Source organism: Pelodiscus sinensis, chromosome 22 (genome assembly GCF_049634645.1).
Source record: "Pelodiscus sinensis isolate JC-2024 chromosome 22, ASM4963464v1, whole genome shotgun sequence".
In the NCBI taxonomy this organism is placed as follows: Eukaryota; Metazoa; Chordata; order Testudines; family Trionychidae; genus Pelodiscus; species Pelodiscus sinensis.
The window spans coordinates 23940185-23957729 of record NC_134732.1 but is presented as its reverse complement, the minus strand read 5'-3'; the positions used below and the strand labels follow the sequence as shown (position 1 = coordinate 23957729).

General features: G+C 39.1%; 1 protein-coding gene across 7 annotated transcripts in view; it reads left to right on the top strand.

Annotated features, from left to right (window-relative positions):
- The window catches only part of DENND1A (DENN domain containing 1A), a 361801-nt gene that overhangs the window by 27509 nt on the left and 316747 nt on the right, over positions 1-17545 (top strand). For all 7 annotated transcript variants that reach the window (XM_075905650.1, XM_075905649.1, XM_075905651.1 and 4 more), the window contains exon 2: positions 1213-1283. In XM_075905650.1, coding sequence (XP_075761765.1) covers positions 1213-1283 — 71 coding nt within the window. The remainder of the gene's footprint in view (positions 1-1212; positions 1284-17545) is intronic.

Genomic DNA, 17545 nt, shown 5'->3' with positions numbered 1-17545 from the left:
AAGATGCATTTTTTAAAATTGTTACTCTCCCATTGGCTCAGGTAGAAAAGATGCCAGCTATTTGTATCACTATTTATTTGAAAAAGTACCGGGATCTAAACTTACCTTGACTAGTTGGTTAATGTTTCTTGGTACTTTTATATCAGGTACTTAATTGCATCAGTTTACCTATGGAAATTCTGTTGAATAAAAAGTCCCACTGGTTGTTTAGCAGGCTTCCTTCTTCTGATGTACTTTTTTTTTGGGGGGGGGACTATTATTGCTTTAAAAACCTTTGTAATTAACTGTCTATACTGCACAAAATGACTTTAGTTCCTCCCCAACTCCGAATTCTGCTTTTTCTGCTGGTTGAATAGGTACCATCAGGTTGAAACCAAAGGTCATAGTGTCAATTTTAGGTTACTTTTCCTATTCCCTCACTCTGCTTTCAGTTGAGTTAAGTGAAGATGGTATTTTCCTTGATGGAAATGAAAATGGTGTGGAACAAGCAAATGACTTTGTTTTATCCTGTAAAAGGGATAAATAAGTAACATTTGCAGTTAATTGCTTTTGTACATCTCTACCTGTAATCAAGTTAGTTACTTATGACCCAGAATTGGAGTGCTGTAATCCAAGTAATGTTATCTCATAAAACTTTTATACCATTTTTCTTTGTCTCCTTTTCCACTAAAGTATACTCCCTTCAGATTTGCAGACATGGGATCTCATTAATAGCTAAAGTTGTGGATTAGTTGTATATTAAGACTGGGGTTTAGATATGCACATAACTCCAGTAGGCTAATTCTTATTGATTTTTTTTTATGGGAGTTACTTGTAGTTGCTTTTAGGCACCTTTGAAAACACCACTTTAAAATAATGGTTGAAAGTAATATCACCTTTGTATGTCAGGTGGAAAGATATGATCTGATTGATGTTTTAAGATGCATTATTTATTTGAGTATATAAAACAGCAGAGTAACTCATGCCCAATATGATCTGTTTTTTGCTTTCATAAATACTGTTTGAAATAATAAAATACAGGTAGTGCCCTTGTGGGAACCGGAGCACTGGGTGATGAACCATTGATCAGATATGGCACAGCAAATTTTGCATTTGTACATTCATCATTGTTAATCTCTGTGTGCACTTGAAAAGCTTTTTTTCCCAATACTGATGTTTAGTTCCACATTTTGAGAGTGTTGTTAATATGTGTAACATATCATTCTGTTTCAGACACAACCCAGAAACAACATTTGATGTGTATGTGGAAGTGGCCTGTCCAGGGATAAGCAAAATTGGAGCAGGTACTATTTTGCATTTGTATTCTACTTATTTTTTATGTAATTTATTTTCCAGAGATTATGTAAGGTAATCTACAATAGAGATGTAAACACTAAAATGTTTTCTAAACACTTAAGGTAGCATGTTACTATAGTATACAGATTTAATCTTTGATTTTACAGATTCAGTCTTCTAAATTTTTAAATAGAGTATTAGGAGCTAGGAAATCCAGAATTCTAATTCTGTGTTTCACTCACATCAGAGTCTTGAGCAAATCACTTAACTTCTGTGCTTCAGTTTGCCTGTGAACTGGGAATAACATTCACTTCACAGGATTGTTGAAAATTAGAATGGCACCATCAATTTAAACATCTTCTGTTAAAATTAATTTAAGTATTAATTGACGATTTTACAGATCTTCTGGATAGCATTTTGCACAAGACCGCTTCCTCCTTCCTCTTGTTTATACATTGGCCAAATCTATTTTCCTCCTTCTTCAAAATAGTTGTAAAATGGTTTGTTTGATACTTTTTATTATCAAAATTTAATTCACGTTCAAATAGTCCACACAGTTTTTTTCCACACTGTTTTCTTCAGGCAAAAATGGTTCATAGTAGTATTTCAGAAAAATTCCATAATCAGCGAAACAGAGATTTTAGGTGATTTGACTCTCTGTCTCTCTCTCTGTCTCTGTCTCTCTGTCTCTGTCTCTCTCTCTCTCTCTCTCTCTCTCTCTCTCAAAACTTGAGAAATATTGACAGTGGTCAGGGAAAGCCAAATCTCTTTAGGGAACCTTCCTGGAGTGAGCAAACAGATGGCCTTCTGGAGCATGATGAACCTGAAGATGGCTGGGACGTTTAGTAATGTAGCAATAGGAAGCCACTCATCTCTAGTTAGCAACAGTCAACAAATGCCAAATTATTTATTGCAATCAATGAAGGCACTGGAAAAAATAATCAATGCACATTGGAAAAATAATCCCAACTGTAGATACAATATGATGGGGACTAATTGAGCTATAACTACTCAAGAGAGATCTTGGAGTCATTGTTGATATTTCTCTGAAAACATCCACTCAGTGTGCAGCGGCAGTCCAAAAAAACCAAAAACAAATATAATGTTAGGAATCATTTAAAAAGGGATACAGAATAAGACAGAGAATATTTTACTGCCTCTCTATAAATCCATAGAACACCCACATCTTGAATACTATGTGCAGATTTGGTTGCCTCATGTCAAAGAGGCTATATTGGCATCGGAAAAGGTTCAGAAAAGGCCAACAAAAATGTTTGAGTTTGGAATAGGTCCCACATGAAAAGAAATTTTTAAAGAGTAGGACTTTTCAGCTTAAAAAAGAGGAGATGAAGGGTGGATATGAGAGAGGTCTATAAAATCATGACTAATGTGGGAAAAAATGAATAAGGAAAAATTTACTTGTTCCCATTGTTAATGTGGGCTTCTTTATTAATTTTAGACCTTGTTAGTAATCCGTTAAGTTGAAATGGTTTAAATTTTTTATTTGTGTGTTCGCCTTTTTGTTTTGTTTAGAACAACAGGTGAGCCTCCATTTTGATTAGTCTTCTTCCTTGCTCATGGAGAAGGCGGAAAAACAGGGAAAGAGAGGGCATGTGTTGCTAGGCAAGAAAAGTGCATAACTAGGGGCGCTCAGAGTGCTTGGGACTCTCTTCCTCCAGCCTGCTCACTGACAGGGTGCAGTGAGTGTTGCTCAGACAACTGGTCACTGGCTTGGAGTGTCAGTTGTGAGTAAGGTGGGATAACATCAGACGGTGTATTTGATTATTGGGGAGCACACTCGCATGCACGGCTCATCGGATTAGACAGGGCTAACCCATGCCGGAGACTGTGCAAAGGGGCTAGGGTGGGTTCTGAGTTAGGGCCCAGCCTAAGCTCCTACTGTCACTGAGACGTTCCTGATCCCTGTCATCCAGAGAAGAGACTTGAAGTCAGCTTTCCCTGGAGCTGGGTAAAACAGGAGGCCTAATATTGGCTACCCTCCTCTGTGTGCCTGTTGTTGTGTGTGACTCCTGCAGTTTCCAGACACAGTTATTCTATCCTTCTCTAGTCCTTTTTACCTTCCCTATCCTATAGATAGTAAAGTTTAGTTTCCTTTATAATTTGGTGCCCTAATAGACAGGTGAACGGGGTGAGAACCAGATAAGAGCTCAGGTGGATCTCTCTGGAGTCCTCCTTTCTCTTACACCATAATATAAGAACTAGGGGTCATCAAATGAAATTAATGAGTAGCAGGTTTAAAACAAACAAAAGGAAGTTTTCCTTCACGCCATGCACAGTCAACCTGTGGAACTCCTTGCCAGCGGATGGTGTGAAGACCTGGACTTTAACAGGGTTAAAAAATGATCTAAATAAATTCATGGAGATTAGGTCCATTCTAGCGTCTCTTTGTCAGAGGCTGGACGTGGGTGACAGGAGAGGGTTCACATGATGATTCCCTGTTCCGTTCACTTCCTCTGCGGCATCTGGCATTGGCCACTGTTGGCAGACGGGATACTGGGTGAGATGAACCTTTGTTCTGACCCAGTATGGCTGTTCTTAAGTTCTTAAGACCAAATAGCTTTTTTTATTTTGTTTGCTTTTTACTGCCATTTTTTTGTTCTGTCCAAATGAGTTATAGAGTACAGTATTGGTGTGTCCTACTGCTGTATAAGCAACTATCTCTGCCATTTGATATAATTACAAGGATTGCCTTTTATAACTAGTCCTTATTCCTGCACATCTGATCTGTTTGCCAGTGTCAGAAAATCTGAAAAAAAATTAACCATAAATAGTATATTGTACAGTACTAGTGTCTGGGTATAATGTCTTTGAAGTTGTTCCCATCCCCAGAGGGATCAATTCCCTGCTGTGGGAAGGTGGGTTGAAAAGCAGTGCAACTACTTTACCAGCTTTTAATTGGAGGATTTATACATTATGTTCTATAAACAAAGTGGATCTGTGGGAGTTGAATTTTGGTTTTGTATAGTGATATGTTTGCACGAGCAAAAACTTCAGAAATAGTTAATTTTAAGTGATAGTAAACAAACCAAAAAGTTTACGTGTCACTAATCTGCTACCAGATATCTTTAAAATAGTTTGTGATTGACATAGGGATGTAAGCGACTAGTTGACTAGTCGCTTCCCCCTAAGGGGGGGAACAGGAGCCGGTGCTGGGAGGAGCTGGCTTAAAAGCGGTTCCCCCACCACCGTCTGTGTGGCAGGCAGGGGAGTCAGGGGGGTAGCAGGGATTGGGCATAAGCTGGGACAGCTGATTCCTGGCTTGCACTGAGTTGTACTCCCCCCCCCCCCCAAAAAAAAAAAAAAAACCCTTCGCTATGCTTTAGCTTTTTAAACGTATTAAGAGCCGGCTCTTAATACATTGAAAAGGCAGAGCTGCTGCAGAGTTAGCTCCCAGGCTGGGATCTAACCAAGCTGCAGGTCCCCTGCTTAGCAATGAATTGACTAGTCAATGGAAAATCCGTCGATTAGTTGATTAACTTAAATTTAACATCCCTAGATTCACATTGACTCAGTAACTTTTAAATTCATATTACATCATTTAAAATATTTTTTTTTTACCCTTTTTCAGACAAGTTCTTGACCTGTTTATCCATTCTAGTACATGTGTCATCCGTGATGGTTTTTTGAGTGGCTTTATGTTAAATGGAGCACATGCACACCCACACACAATTTATTGCAATAAAGGGTAGCTGGAGAAGGCACTAAACAGCTAGAAATAGCTGCTGTGAACTTCTAAATGTCTACTATCTAAGTCTGTATAAAATGTAAAAGGAACAGTTTATTGAGGATATGTAATGAAATATTCTTTCACCCACTCCCATGGGGCTAAAATCATCTAATGATTTGGGGACAAATTTCTTTGATATTTTGTGTCTGTATGATAAAGCTACTGACTTTTTTTTGTAAGACACACAATTCATATGTAACTTTTATGTGTGTTTTATTGGTATGGATTTGAGAAAATGCTACCCTTTTGAAAGCAACTGATATGTTATGCTGAAGTTGTGTGTGCTTGTGGAATGGTGAACGCTATCTCGATTTTGCTCATGGTAGTCACCCAAAAGTTTAAAATACATAGTGAGATGTTTCTGGCCATGTATAAAATGTCAAATGCATTTTAAAATAAAGCTTTTAGTTAAGCTCAGTGGTTCTCCACCAGTGTATGTGTACCCTTAGGGATACTCAGAATTCCTCCAGGAGGTACTTCTACTCATCTGGATATTTGCCTAATTTTTACAAGAGGTTACATAAAAAGCACTAGTAAAGTCAGTGCAAACTAAAATTTCATACAGTGATTCGTTTATACTGCTCTGTATACTATACTCTGAAATGTAAGAACAATATTATATTCCAGTTGAGTTATTTCATAATTATATGGTAAAAATGAGAAAGTAAGCAATTTTTCAGTAACAGGGTGTTGTGACAAATTTGTATTTTTATGCCTGATTGTGTAAGCAAGTAGTTTTTAGATGAGGTGAAAGTTGGGGGTACACAAAATTTATCAGACCCCTGAGAGGGGCATAGTAGTCTGGAAAGGTTGAGAGCCACTGCTCTGGGACACAAAAACAGATTAGGAAAGTTTATGAATACGAAGATAGTTAAGGTCTTTTTGTCTAGAAATAAAAGCATTGTAATTTTGTGAAAACCTAAGTCAATAAATTCGTTAATTTATTTAGATATTCTCCATTCAAAATAATCTAAAATTCAATGATCTATATCACCTGTATTTTGCTTAAGGCTGATTTTTAGAATTTAATTTATTAAATTCAAAATAAAAATGTACTCATTGCAAAAAATTTGTTCTATTGTATGCTTTCAGCTCTGTCATTTGGGAACTTCTTTTTAAAATAGCTAAGTGTATATTGTTAAATACTATAGCTCTGTATGGTACTGGCAGAAACCTCTAGGAAAAGAAAGAAGCTAGCCTTTTTTGGGGGGGGGAGGGGTAAATACTGGAACATTTGTTATAGCCATTGTCAAAAAAATATATAAATGTACTAGTTTCAACTCAGATGCTTGTGAACACTCATGATGATAATAATAAAGCCATCCATCATGTATTTGGACATATATTTTGGTTTGCGTGGGAGAGAATATTTGTTTATTTTATCTCCTCTAATAAAACTGAAAATACAGATTGTACCTCTTGAAATTGCCATTTTGTTGCCCAATCACTCAGTTTGCTGAGATCCTTTTGGAGTCCCTCACAGTCTGCTCTGTCTTGACTATCCTAAACGGTTTGGTATCATCCGCAAACTTTACCACCTCACTGCTTGCCCCTTTCTCAAGCTCATTTATTATTAAGTTGAAAAGGATTGGTCCCAGGACTGACTCTTGGGGGACACCACTAGTTACCCCTCTCCATTCTGAAAATTTACCATTTATTCCTATCCTTTGTTTCCTGTCTTTTAACCAGTTCTCAATCCAAGAAAGGACCTTCCCTCTTATTCCATGGCCATGTAATTTACACAAGAGCCTTTGGTGAGGGACCTTGTCAAGGCTTTCTTAAAATCTAAGTATACTATATCTACTGGATCCCCCTTGTCTGTGCATGAAAGAACCATTTGGCCTGAAGTTTCTGAGCTCCAGGATTTCTTCATCAGAAACTGTAGGTTGAAGGAGAAGGATGGCTGACCAGGAGATGAGTTCTCTGCTGTACAGGGTGGGAGGAAAAAAACCCTCCACCAAATACATTGAAATAGACAAAGCAAGCACTTATTATCGTAGTACATAGGAGCTCCAGCCATGGTTATGAATCCTATTGTGCCAGAGTTCTATACAAACAGGAAAAAAAGGCCATTCCTGCCCCACAGAGCTTATAACTTAAGCATGGGACGAGGTAGATGAATGTGGGAAGATGGGGGAGAACAAGGAAACGAGACAGTATTGTCTAAAATAGACAAGACAGGCAAAACATAGGGGAAGGAGTCTAACAATGTGATGATAAATATCATGTTAGTAGCATGACTGGTTTTTGGTATGGTGTGTTTACGTAGGAGGAAATCAAATAAACTGAAATGAAAAGGGAAGGGATGACAGGTGGGGCACAGGGCAGAGGAAGAGAGTATTAGGAACGGCAACTGTGGAAAGAAGCTGAACTGTCGAGACGGAAGGAAAGGGAGTGAGAGGGCTGTAGCAAACAACCTCTCAGCAAGGAGCAAGAAAAGTCAATTTCAGCATTCTACAGTTTTGACTGGAATGTCCCTGCTTTCAGTGCTTTGGCTGCTCCACTTTCTACCCACTGGGGTCTCTGATTAGTTCCTCTGCAGTTCTCACCCAAGGCCATGTGGAAGGGTATTAGGAAGCACTGTTGTGGTACTAGTTTCCCCCATATGTGTATGGGGTTTCCTCTTCTCACAGTTCTGGATCCAGGAGGCTGCTGCCAGGAATGGTCCTGGCTCCATTTTATATGCTCCCCTTAGTGCTGCAGTCCCTGTTTTGCCTGCTTCTGTGCTTATTGGCTGGAAACTTTCATTGAGTTGGGGTCTGGTTGGAAGGAGAAAGGTGTGGCAGATATTTGGTTTACTAAGTAAAAAATTGTCTCTAGGCTGTGCCACATCCTCATCCATGCTGTGTACCCCTTCTTTGTGGTTCCAAGGATGATATAGAGCCAGACTTGGATTTAAGGTTTTACAAATAGGTTTTTATGACCCCTTATCTATGGCCAGTCGTTACTTGGGGACTGAGCCTTCAGTTTTGAGGTTTGTTCACTTCTAGTGTCTAACATGCAGAATGAAAAAAGGACATCTTATGTGAAAAATGTATTTTAATGTTAACTGTATGCCAACATGTTTTTGACAATTCTAGAATTCTCAGTCACTTCTGCAACCTTTCAGGTGCTAAATGCGATGTGGGATGCACATTTTGAAAACCACTAGACAAACTAGCCTTATTTGCAACAGCACACATTTGGGTAATTATAGGCTGTTGAGGACGTGTATTTAAGGAAAAACAATTAACTAGTTTTTTATCTGCGACCTGTTGGGGGCTGATTTTGACTTCAGGGGGAGCAGGGTCCGATCCCTGATGAATGTAAGATGGGTAGTAATTTTTAAGATGTTAGTTTTTAGAATTGCATGAGAATTCATAATTGGTCCTATCTAAGCTTTAATCCTGATTGTGATTCTTTCTTAACTGGGTTTGTCAGGACTTCACACTTTCTTTACTTAATACTTGAATAATGCAATTTAATAGGGGTTTTGCTTTTATTAGTTCCACTGTATAGCACTCCTCTGAAGCTGTTACCATGTGATGATAAAAATGCTGATGCCTTTTCAGGAGTTGTCTTAGCAGCAGAATAGAACAGGAAGAATAGTCAGCAACTTCTTTGGCAAGTATATTGTATAGAAGTGATCTGGTGGGGATTTTAATATCCCCCGTGCTTTTGAATGATGTCAGAGAGTCTATTCTAAACATATACTTCTCTTCAGGGTTCAAACTGAAGTGGTAACACAGTGTTACTTATTACAATAAATACTGTCATGGATTTAATACATTTAGGGAAAGATTGAAGAGAGGAGTTCCCCTGATTAAATACTGCAATACAGGCAGTCCCCGAGTTACGCGGATCCGACTTATGTCGGATCCACAGTTATGAACGGGGCTTTTCTCGCCCTGGAGAACGGGAGCGGTGGGATGCCCAGACGCGCCGCGGTCCGCCGCCCCCGTCCTCCGGGGCGAGAAAAGCTTCTCCCCGTCTCCCTGGTCTGCAGGGAGACGGGGAGTAAAGCCTTGGAGCACGCCCGCAGCGGGACAGCCCGGGCGCGCTTGAGCTGTCCCCCTGCGGGCGTGCTCCGCGGCTTTGCTCCCCTTCTCCCTGGTCTGACCAGCAGACCAGGGAGACGGGGAGCAAAGCCTTGGAGCACGCCAGCAGTGGGACAGCCGCGGCGCGCCTGGACTGTCCCGCTGCCCGCATGCTCTGCGGCTTTGCTCCGCATCTCTCAGGTCAGCAGACCAGGGAGACGGAGCAAAGCTGTGGAGGACTTGGGCGGTCCCGCCACCCTCGTCTCTCTGGTCTGCAGGGGGGGGGTGCAGCTAGTGCCCCCTCTCCCCCAGCAGACCAGGCTTTTCTTGCCTACCCCTGGAGTAGAGCAGCTGGGGGCTGCCAGGTTGGTCCCGCAGCGCCACTCTGGACCAACTCGGCAGCACCCTAGCTGCTCTGCCCCAGGTGTCCCCAAGTCAGCCGCTGCTGAAACTGACCAGCGGCTGACTACAGGAAGCCCGAGGCAGAGTTGCTCTGCCCCAGGCTTCCTGGAATCAGCCGCTGATCAGTTTCAGCAGCAGCTGACTTGGACGCCTGGGTTTCTTAAGTTGAATCTGTATGTAAGTCAGAACTGGCATCCAGATTCAGCCCCAGTTGAAACTGATCAGTTTCAGCAGCGGCTGACGCCAGTTTTGACTTACATACAGATTCAATTTAAGAACAAACCTACAGTCCCTATGTTGTATGTAACCCGGGGACTGCCTGTACATCAGTACTCCAAAATGTTTAGAAATGTTTTTATATGTCAACACTATCCTTTTCTTCATGGTATTATGTAAATATTAAGTAATGACTTGGAACTGTATCTTTTACTATATTGAATCAAAGCTGTCAGTGAAGAAGAGAGTTAGCTAAGTGTTGTAAATTAAAAGGAGCCCAAAGATGTGTAAATGAAGTAAGATAAGCTGCTAATATTATTCAGCTAGGGACTAAAAGGGCAATTCTTTATTCTAAATAGAATTGCAATTATGTTTTACTTTCTCACATTTTGAGTGAATTTAAAGGTTTTTATAAAGATGTATTTAAAAGATAGGCTTTTAGAAGGGTAGCAACAGCAGTTTCATTGAGGACTTTAATTTGGAACTTGAGAAACTGGTGCCTAAGCTAAACTATGAATGTCAGAAGAAGAGTATCTGATAATGGCTTTTATGAGTGGCTTTATGTATCCCTCTGCCCTGCTGCATTGTATAGAGAATTGCTGTCTTTGTACTGGAGAGAAGAAAGGTTATAATTTTGACTGTTCTTGCTTTGCCTTCTATTCAGGTGTGAACAGACACTATCTGCCTTGCTAAAGAAGAATGATTGTAGCTATGTTGGTTCCAGGGTATTAGAGAGAGAAGGTGGAAAAATAATATCTTTTATTGGATCAACTTCTGTTGGCGAGGAAGACAGTCACTCTGTTGCTCACTTGGTCTCTCTGAAGAACATTGATTTGGGAGCGAAAGTTGAACTGCAGCTAGGAAGGCTAGCTTCTTGGATTAGAATATCTATTTTAGAGGCTACAGAGTTGTAAATTAGTCTTTGCTCTAGAATTAAATTACGTGCAGCCTACATAAATGCTGATATATCATGGGATAATAAGAGAGACTCATTGGCCAGAAGTCATTAGTTTTGCATTGTCTTTGCCCTACTGATAATTTTGTTATGCAGTATAAAATGAATATGATTGAGAAAGTGGTAAGTGGATGATTGCCTTGGGTGAATGTTCCTATTTAAAAACAATTGCTATAGATTTTAGAACTTGATAGGATCTTAAAGATTATATCTGCTGTTATCGTTTATATCTTCTGTCAGCGTAGTGGATGCTTCAGGCTCTGCCTGCAGGCTACTTGAAGTTGCCATGGTTTAAGATAAGAAGTTTCATAATCAAAGTCAAATCTAAAGTCTTAAATGCTTTTCTCAGACAATGTCAAAACATATATACAAGCCCTGTGGGACAAAGGCTGTCTATTTTGTCTCTCTTTCAGCACCAGAGTAGTTGATGCTTTATAAATGACAATAAAGAAGCAGAACCACACCTAGGAATAGGCTGTTTTCTAGAATTTAACCCTGAAATATCAAGTCTTCCTTGCCCTTTTCTGAGCTTGATGAAAAGCAGATAACAAAAGGGTGTGTTGGGTTATGGTTGGATTGTTGTTTTGGCCATTTCATATTAGCTAGCTGTTCATATTTTAACACAGATATGTTTGGGTATTGCAGTCTGTATCTCTGGTGTGTGATATTTTGTTGCTTCTTACAGTACTTATGTGCAGTGTATGAACTCGGAACAAAATAAGTTGCTTTATTCTTTATTATTTTAAAATCCATTCACTACTGTTTTGTTAAATTGCATTTTGTTTTCTTAAACTGGAAGAAGTTGGCAAATGCGTTGTATGAACTCAGTGAAGCCCTCCTGGTCAAAGGAGGGCTAATATGCTGTACGGACCTCTTATAATAACCAAAATAGTATAAAATGAAAGTGTACAGATAGAGTCTGAATGCAGAAAAGGATTAGTGCTGTCGTTAACACAATAGCCTCCAGAGCAAACTTTGAGCATCCTGAACTCAAACTTGGTAAAATGAAGAACAAATTATGGGGAAGCTAAGAACTTGAAGGCTTCCCAATTCCAGCATGATCCAGTGTACAACCAGCAGCAATGTTACTAAGGAAAGCAGCTTTCTGTGCATCATATTTATTTTAATTACATAATATAATTAATTGCATCAATGCTAAAATATATTGGAATTGTTTTTTGTATTTTGGAACCTGGCATACACAACATTACGTGATGAGACTGAACACTAATAATATAATATTACAGAAATATTTTATTGAAAAGTTTGGTTTTTTGTACTGTCTCTAAAAAATTTAAGAATTGTCACATAGTGCACTAAACTAAGAGTGCAAAAACATACCTGTTGATTTTGTAACCTCTTTTTCAGTGTCAAGAAATTCTTTTTTGTTTTCACAGAGAAAACTGCTTTATACCACATGCTAGAAATAAGCGGTTACAATATTCAGGGATCTTTCTAAGACCTGTGCCAAAGATCCCCTCTCGTTAGAGGGGGAAGTGAAGAGAATTTAAGTATAACTCTTATACTAATAGTATAGAAAAAGTACATTTGTTAGTCTAAAGTAACTGATCAAAACTGTCTCTAAAGTTTGAACATTTGAAAGTAAAAGCTCACAAAAGTACAGTTTTCCCCCTGTGTAGGAGGGTATAGTGTGCTTTTGTATAGGGTTTTTTGTATTCTCGCCAAAGCAGATATTACAAAAGTATGTTGAATCCTTAGCTTTACCACGCAGTGTGCCAAAAGGCCTTTCTCTCCAAGGACCTCATCTTTCATCTTTTTGTGTGTGTAGCATAAATTCTTGCTGTGTGTTCAAGGAAAAAAACTAAAATGGTTTAGTACAAGTAAAGCATTTCTTTCATTTTTTAAGAGGTTGGTAAGTTAGAAACCTAAATATGATAGCATGGACAAAGTGATAAGTGTGCTAGAGTTGAACAAATGTTCGCTGGATTAGGAAAGGAAATGTAGTTTATACTGCTTCTTTTATGATAAAGAATTTAAAGGGCCTTGCTCTAAGCCTCACCATGTGTTTCTTTCTTTTCTCCAAAACATACCACTAAGTTGAAAAGGGAGATGAATCTTAGAGGGAAACTATTAACTCTGAGGGAGTTTATTATTGTTTGAGAGAAAGGACAGCATTTGCATTTGAATTGGCTCTGAGTGTAGCATGTACCCCTAATCTTGTTCCTACTAGAAGCTGTTGAGTAGTTTAAGTACTTCCTACTTTACTACTTATGTTCTGGCCTTGTGTAGTAACATCTTTATTTTCTCAATAGATCACAAATGTTATAACTTAAAGTAATCAAAGTCCTTAGCTCAACTGAGAGATGCTATAATGTACTCTGGTCTTAGAAGCACTTTGCAGTTGCCCCTGTTTCCATAAGAGGACTTCTACAAGTGTAAAGGAAGTACTCTGTAAAATGGATACACCAGCATCTTGCAACAAAATCTGAGGTGCTGCCATGGTACTCTGTCATAGACTGGAATCTTAGGACACATTAGTAATGCTGTGTCAAACCATATGAAATATTTTCTTGAATATAGAAAATAATTATCTTAGTAGCAGCAAGGATGAGAATTAAATCATCACGGTGCACATGTCTATAAGCCATGTATGTATGAGTTCCAGAGTAATTTGTGGTGACAGTCACATGAAATGTTAGCAATCTAAAGTAATATCACGGTTGCCTGGCCTAACACTACATAGTAAACATTCAGTTTCTGTGCTTAAGTAACAATGCAAGTTTTAAACTCATTTAATATATACTTTAACAGCAATTTTGTTTTAATTTTCATATTTTGCTTTAATCCTGGTGCTCAAGTTTGAGCCCTTCTGACTCCATGATGTTCTATCAAGATGTGTAACTTCCTAGAGCAGGACTCAGGAAAACTAGGCAAACCTGAGTATAGAGCATTTGCAACTATAACTCACCTCAGTGTTTTCTTATTTGTACTTTTTTCTTCTTGTTGGACTGCTTTTTAGTGCATTGTCAGCAAAATAATTATAAGTGGGGAGTAGGCAGTTGAGACAGAACATGGCTGAAGTGTTATTTCCTTTTGCACTTACCTGGGACTAAAATCCCCCAAACTGTTCCGGATAAACCACTGTGTCACATGAAGTTTCAGATGGATTGTGGAGCTTAACTGAAGTGCCTGGTTCATCTTGAGCTGAAAAATTGAGCTTTCACCAATTATAAAAATTAAATCAGGGATCAAACAAGTAGGCTATCATGCTGTTTTCTGTTTACTGTTCATGAATTCATGAGTACATTCTTTAGCAGTTGATACTCTATTTCATAAAAAGAAGTGCTCAGAATATTGCAATAGAGTTATAGGAATGCATGCTTGGTACTTCTGCATGTTAGATTTGTAGGAAGGAACAGCTGTTGCTAGTCTTTTCTTGTATCTTCTTAATGGCCTGTGTTGCCTGGAAAAGATGATAGACAGAAGTATTCCATGGTTAACTACTGGCTATGTTTAACCAGAAAGTGAAACTCAGCATAGAAAAAAAATCTCACTCACAAGACTTTACAAGAAAAATCCCTTTTGTTGGTTTATATCTTTTTTTTTTTAAAGGAGCTTGACATCTTCATCAAGTTCACAGTGGGCCTGCTTTGTTTGCTTTCTCTTGAATGTTTGATAAGATTTTTCTTCTATTGTTTTGTGCAGCAAGAACAGAACTTGCCATGGCTGAGGTGGTTTTTTTGTAAATACACAATATGCTCATTGTCTGGTGCTGAATAATTGTGGCTGCTTTTTGTACAACCAGAACTAAGGCTTTGGCTGTGAACAGATTCCTTCTTAGTGTGAAAAGAGACTAATCCATGTAAATACAGCCCAAAAATAAAGCTTTACAGAAAAAGGGAAAGGCTGCTAAGCAGGAGGGCATAGGTCAGCAATTTAACCTTTAACCTAACAAATAAGAAGCATGAAAGTTCCCGAATTGGTTTACAAAAGCAAGCTCCTGTGATCTGTCAGTTTTTCTTTTCATGATAGAGTCGGGTGAGAAAACTGACAGCTAGTGTCTTTTTAACTGCATGGTGAAATTAACTGCTAAGTTGAAACTTTTTAGGAGGGTGAATTTTTTAATGGCTTAGACAAGTTATTGACTAGCCCCAGTTTTTATAGATCGCCTTCCATTTAAAGGAGAGGATTGGTGGGATTTTTTTTTTTTTTTTTTTTTTAGAATTTTTGAGAGGTTCAATTTAGACATTTGTTCATATTGACATTTAAGATTGAAGCATTAAGGCTTTGATGAAGTACTTGTTGCAATTAACTACATGTTAATGAGTTTAAGGTATTGAATTGTAATTTACTGCAAACAGGTTTTATTTTGAACAGACTCAAATGGTTGTGTTACTTGGGGGGGGGGAGTAAGAATTAATTTAAGGGTATGATTTTAAACTCCAGTATCATGTTCATTCACAAAATTTGCAAACAGTTTTTTTGTTTGTGCTTATTTAATCACAACAGGTAATCTTGTTAATGAGTGTTAATTTTTGTTTTAAGCTTAATGCATCTGAAGTCAGCTGTTATATTTCACTGTAGAGAATTCTGTAACTGGTAAAGAACTTTAATTAGAGTCATTCAGATGAAAAAGAAACAATGAACTAATGACTTTAAAGTAGACTTCCTGCAGATTATTAAGAACCGTGATTATGCTGGCTTTCTCAATACTGTAAGCTGTGTTCTAGTGATGACTCTTGGTCTATCTAGTCCACTGGTTCTTCTTCTAAAACTTCTTATGAAAATTTTGGATCTTAAGTCTATGTATAATCTGTTTGAGAGATGTCAGTAACGTTCTGTGCAGAACACTAATTTTAAAAGGCAATTGAAACAAACCTGGAAAAATGTAAAAATGACTCAGGGAAAAAATTCAGATGAATTCTGTTCCTGATGCTTTTTGTCCCAGACAGTGAGTCATTCCAAATAGAGAACTGTAGAACCTTGTGGAAATAGTTGGGTATTGGTACAATTGCAAAATACCATCGATTACATTGTTCTCTTTCTGTCTTGTCTGACTTTTTTTTTTTTCAGGACAAAGATGCAGGTACATGGTTTCTTTTTCTTTTTCTTTTTGAATGTGGATTAAAGGTTGAAGACAAGGTTGTCTGCGTTATAAAATAAGTCTAAAAACAAGTTTAAAAAGAATTTGAAGGTTTTTGGTATTACATGGACAGTGAACATGATAAAATGTGCCAGGTTACGGAGAAAAGAGCATACCTAAATGTTTCTGAGTTTCATACAGGATAAGCTGAATCTGAATGCAGGACAAGAGTGTAATGAACTTCAGTTTAGTAGTGTAATGAGCAACAGTGTTAGAACAATTTAATCACAAACTCCTGTACTATGTTCCTAGAATGTCCATCGCTGAGCAGCAGCTCTGCAACAAGTTTACACCGGCTCCTCCACTGTGGATCTGGGACCATAGGAAAACATTGGAGTAACACTGTGTACAACCAGTTCTGCCCAAAGCTTGCTGAAATGAATCATAGAGCTGGAAGACACCTTAGAAGGCCATCAAGTCCAGCCCCTGTCCAAGGCAGGAGCAATCCCAATTAAATCAACCCAGCCAGGGCTTTGTCAAGCTGAGTCTTAAACACCTCTAGGGATGGAGACTCTACTACTTCCCTAGGTAACCCATTCTAGTGCTTCCCCACCCTCCTAGTGAAATATCCTAATATCCAACCTGGACCTCTCCCTCCGCAACTTGAGACCATTGTCCCTTGTTCTGCCATCCATCACTACTGTGAACAGCCTTTCTACAGCCTCTTTAGAACCTCCCTTCAGGAAGTTGAAGGCTGCTCTCAAATCCCCCCTGACCCTTCTCTTCTGCAGGCTAAATAGACCCAACTCCCTCAGCCTCTCCTCGTAGGTCATATGCTCTAGCCCCCTAATCATTTTGGTCGCCCTCCGCTGGACCCTCTCCAATGCATCCACATCCTTTCTATGGTGGGGGGCCCAGTACTGGACACAATACTCCAGATGTGGCCTCACCAGAGGCCTCTTAATGCAAGCTAATATGCCATTAGCCTTTTTGGTTATAAGGGCACACTGTTGACTCATGTCCAGCTTCTCATCCACTGGAATCTCCAGATCCTTTTCTACAGAACTGCTACTTAGCCAGGCGGTCCCCAGCCTGTAACAATGCTTGGGATTCTTCCATCCCAAGTGCGGGACTCTACACTTTTCCTTGTTGAACCTCATCAGGCCCAATCCTCCAATTTGTCTAAGTCACTCTGGACTCTATCCCTGCCCTCCAGCGTGTCTACCTTCCCTAGCTTAGTGCCATCCGCAAACTTGCTGAGGGTGCAATCCATCCCCTCATCCAGGTCATTAATAAAGATATTGAACAAAACCGGTCCCAGAACCGATCCTTGGGGCACTCTGCTAGAAACCGACTGCCATCCTGACATCAAGCTGTTGATCACTACCTGCTGGGCCCGACCTTCTAGCCAGTCTTTTCGTAGAAGCAAAAGACCCCGTTCTAGAAGCCAAGTGCAGTCTATGCTGCACTGGCTTATTTACGTAACAAGAGGGTCTTGTGTAACTTCATGAATAATCAACGCTTTCTGCAGCACTTACCTTTTTCTGAGAGGTCTTCTACCCAATTACTAAATGTAAACCTGCTTAGTTTACAAAGGCTCAAAATATCAGGTAGAATTCTGAATTCGATAGGCATTTTAGACGTGCACAGAACTTAGGACTGGATCCATCTGGTTACAGAACTGCAGTAAAGTGGAACAATTTTCAGTTTGTATAATTAGAGCATGTGTGGATCCTTATGGTAAGACTGTCTCGCATAATGAGGAAAAGTTGAGGGGCCTCTGTTGTTCTTTTGTTCCACTCTCTGTTTCTGTGAGGAAATCACCAATTCAATAAAATGGTAATGCAACTTAAAAAAATGGTAATGGCGGTTGAAAGTAGCAACTTCAG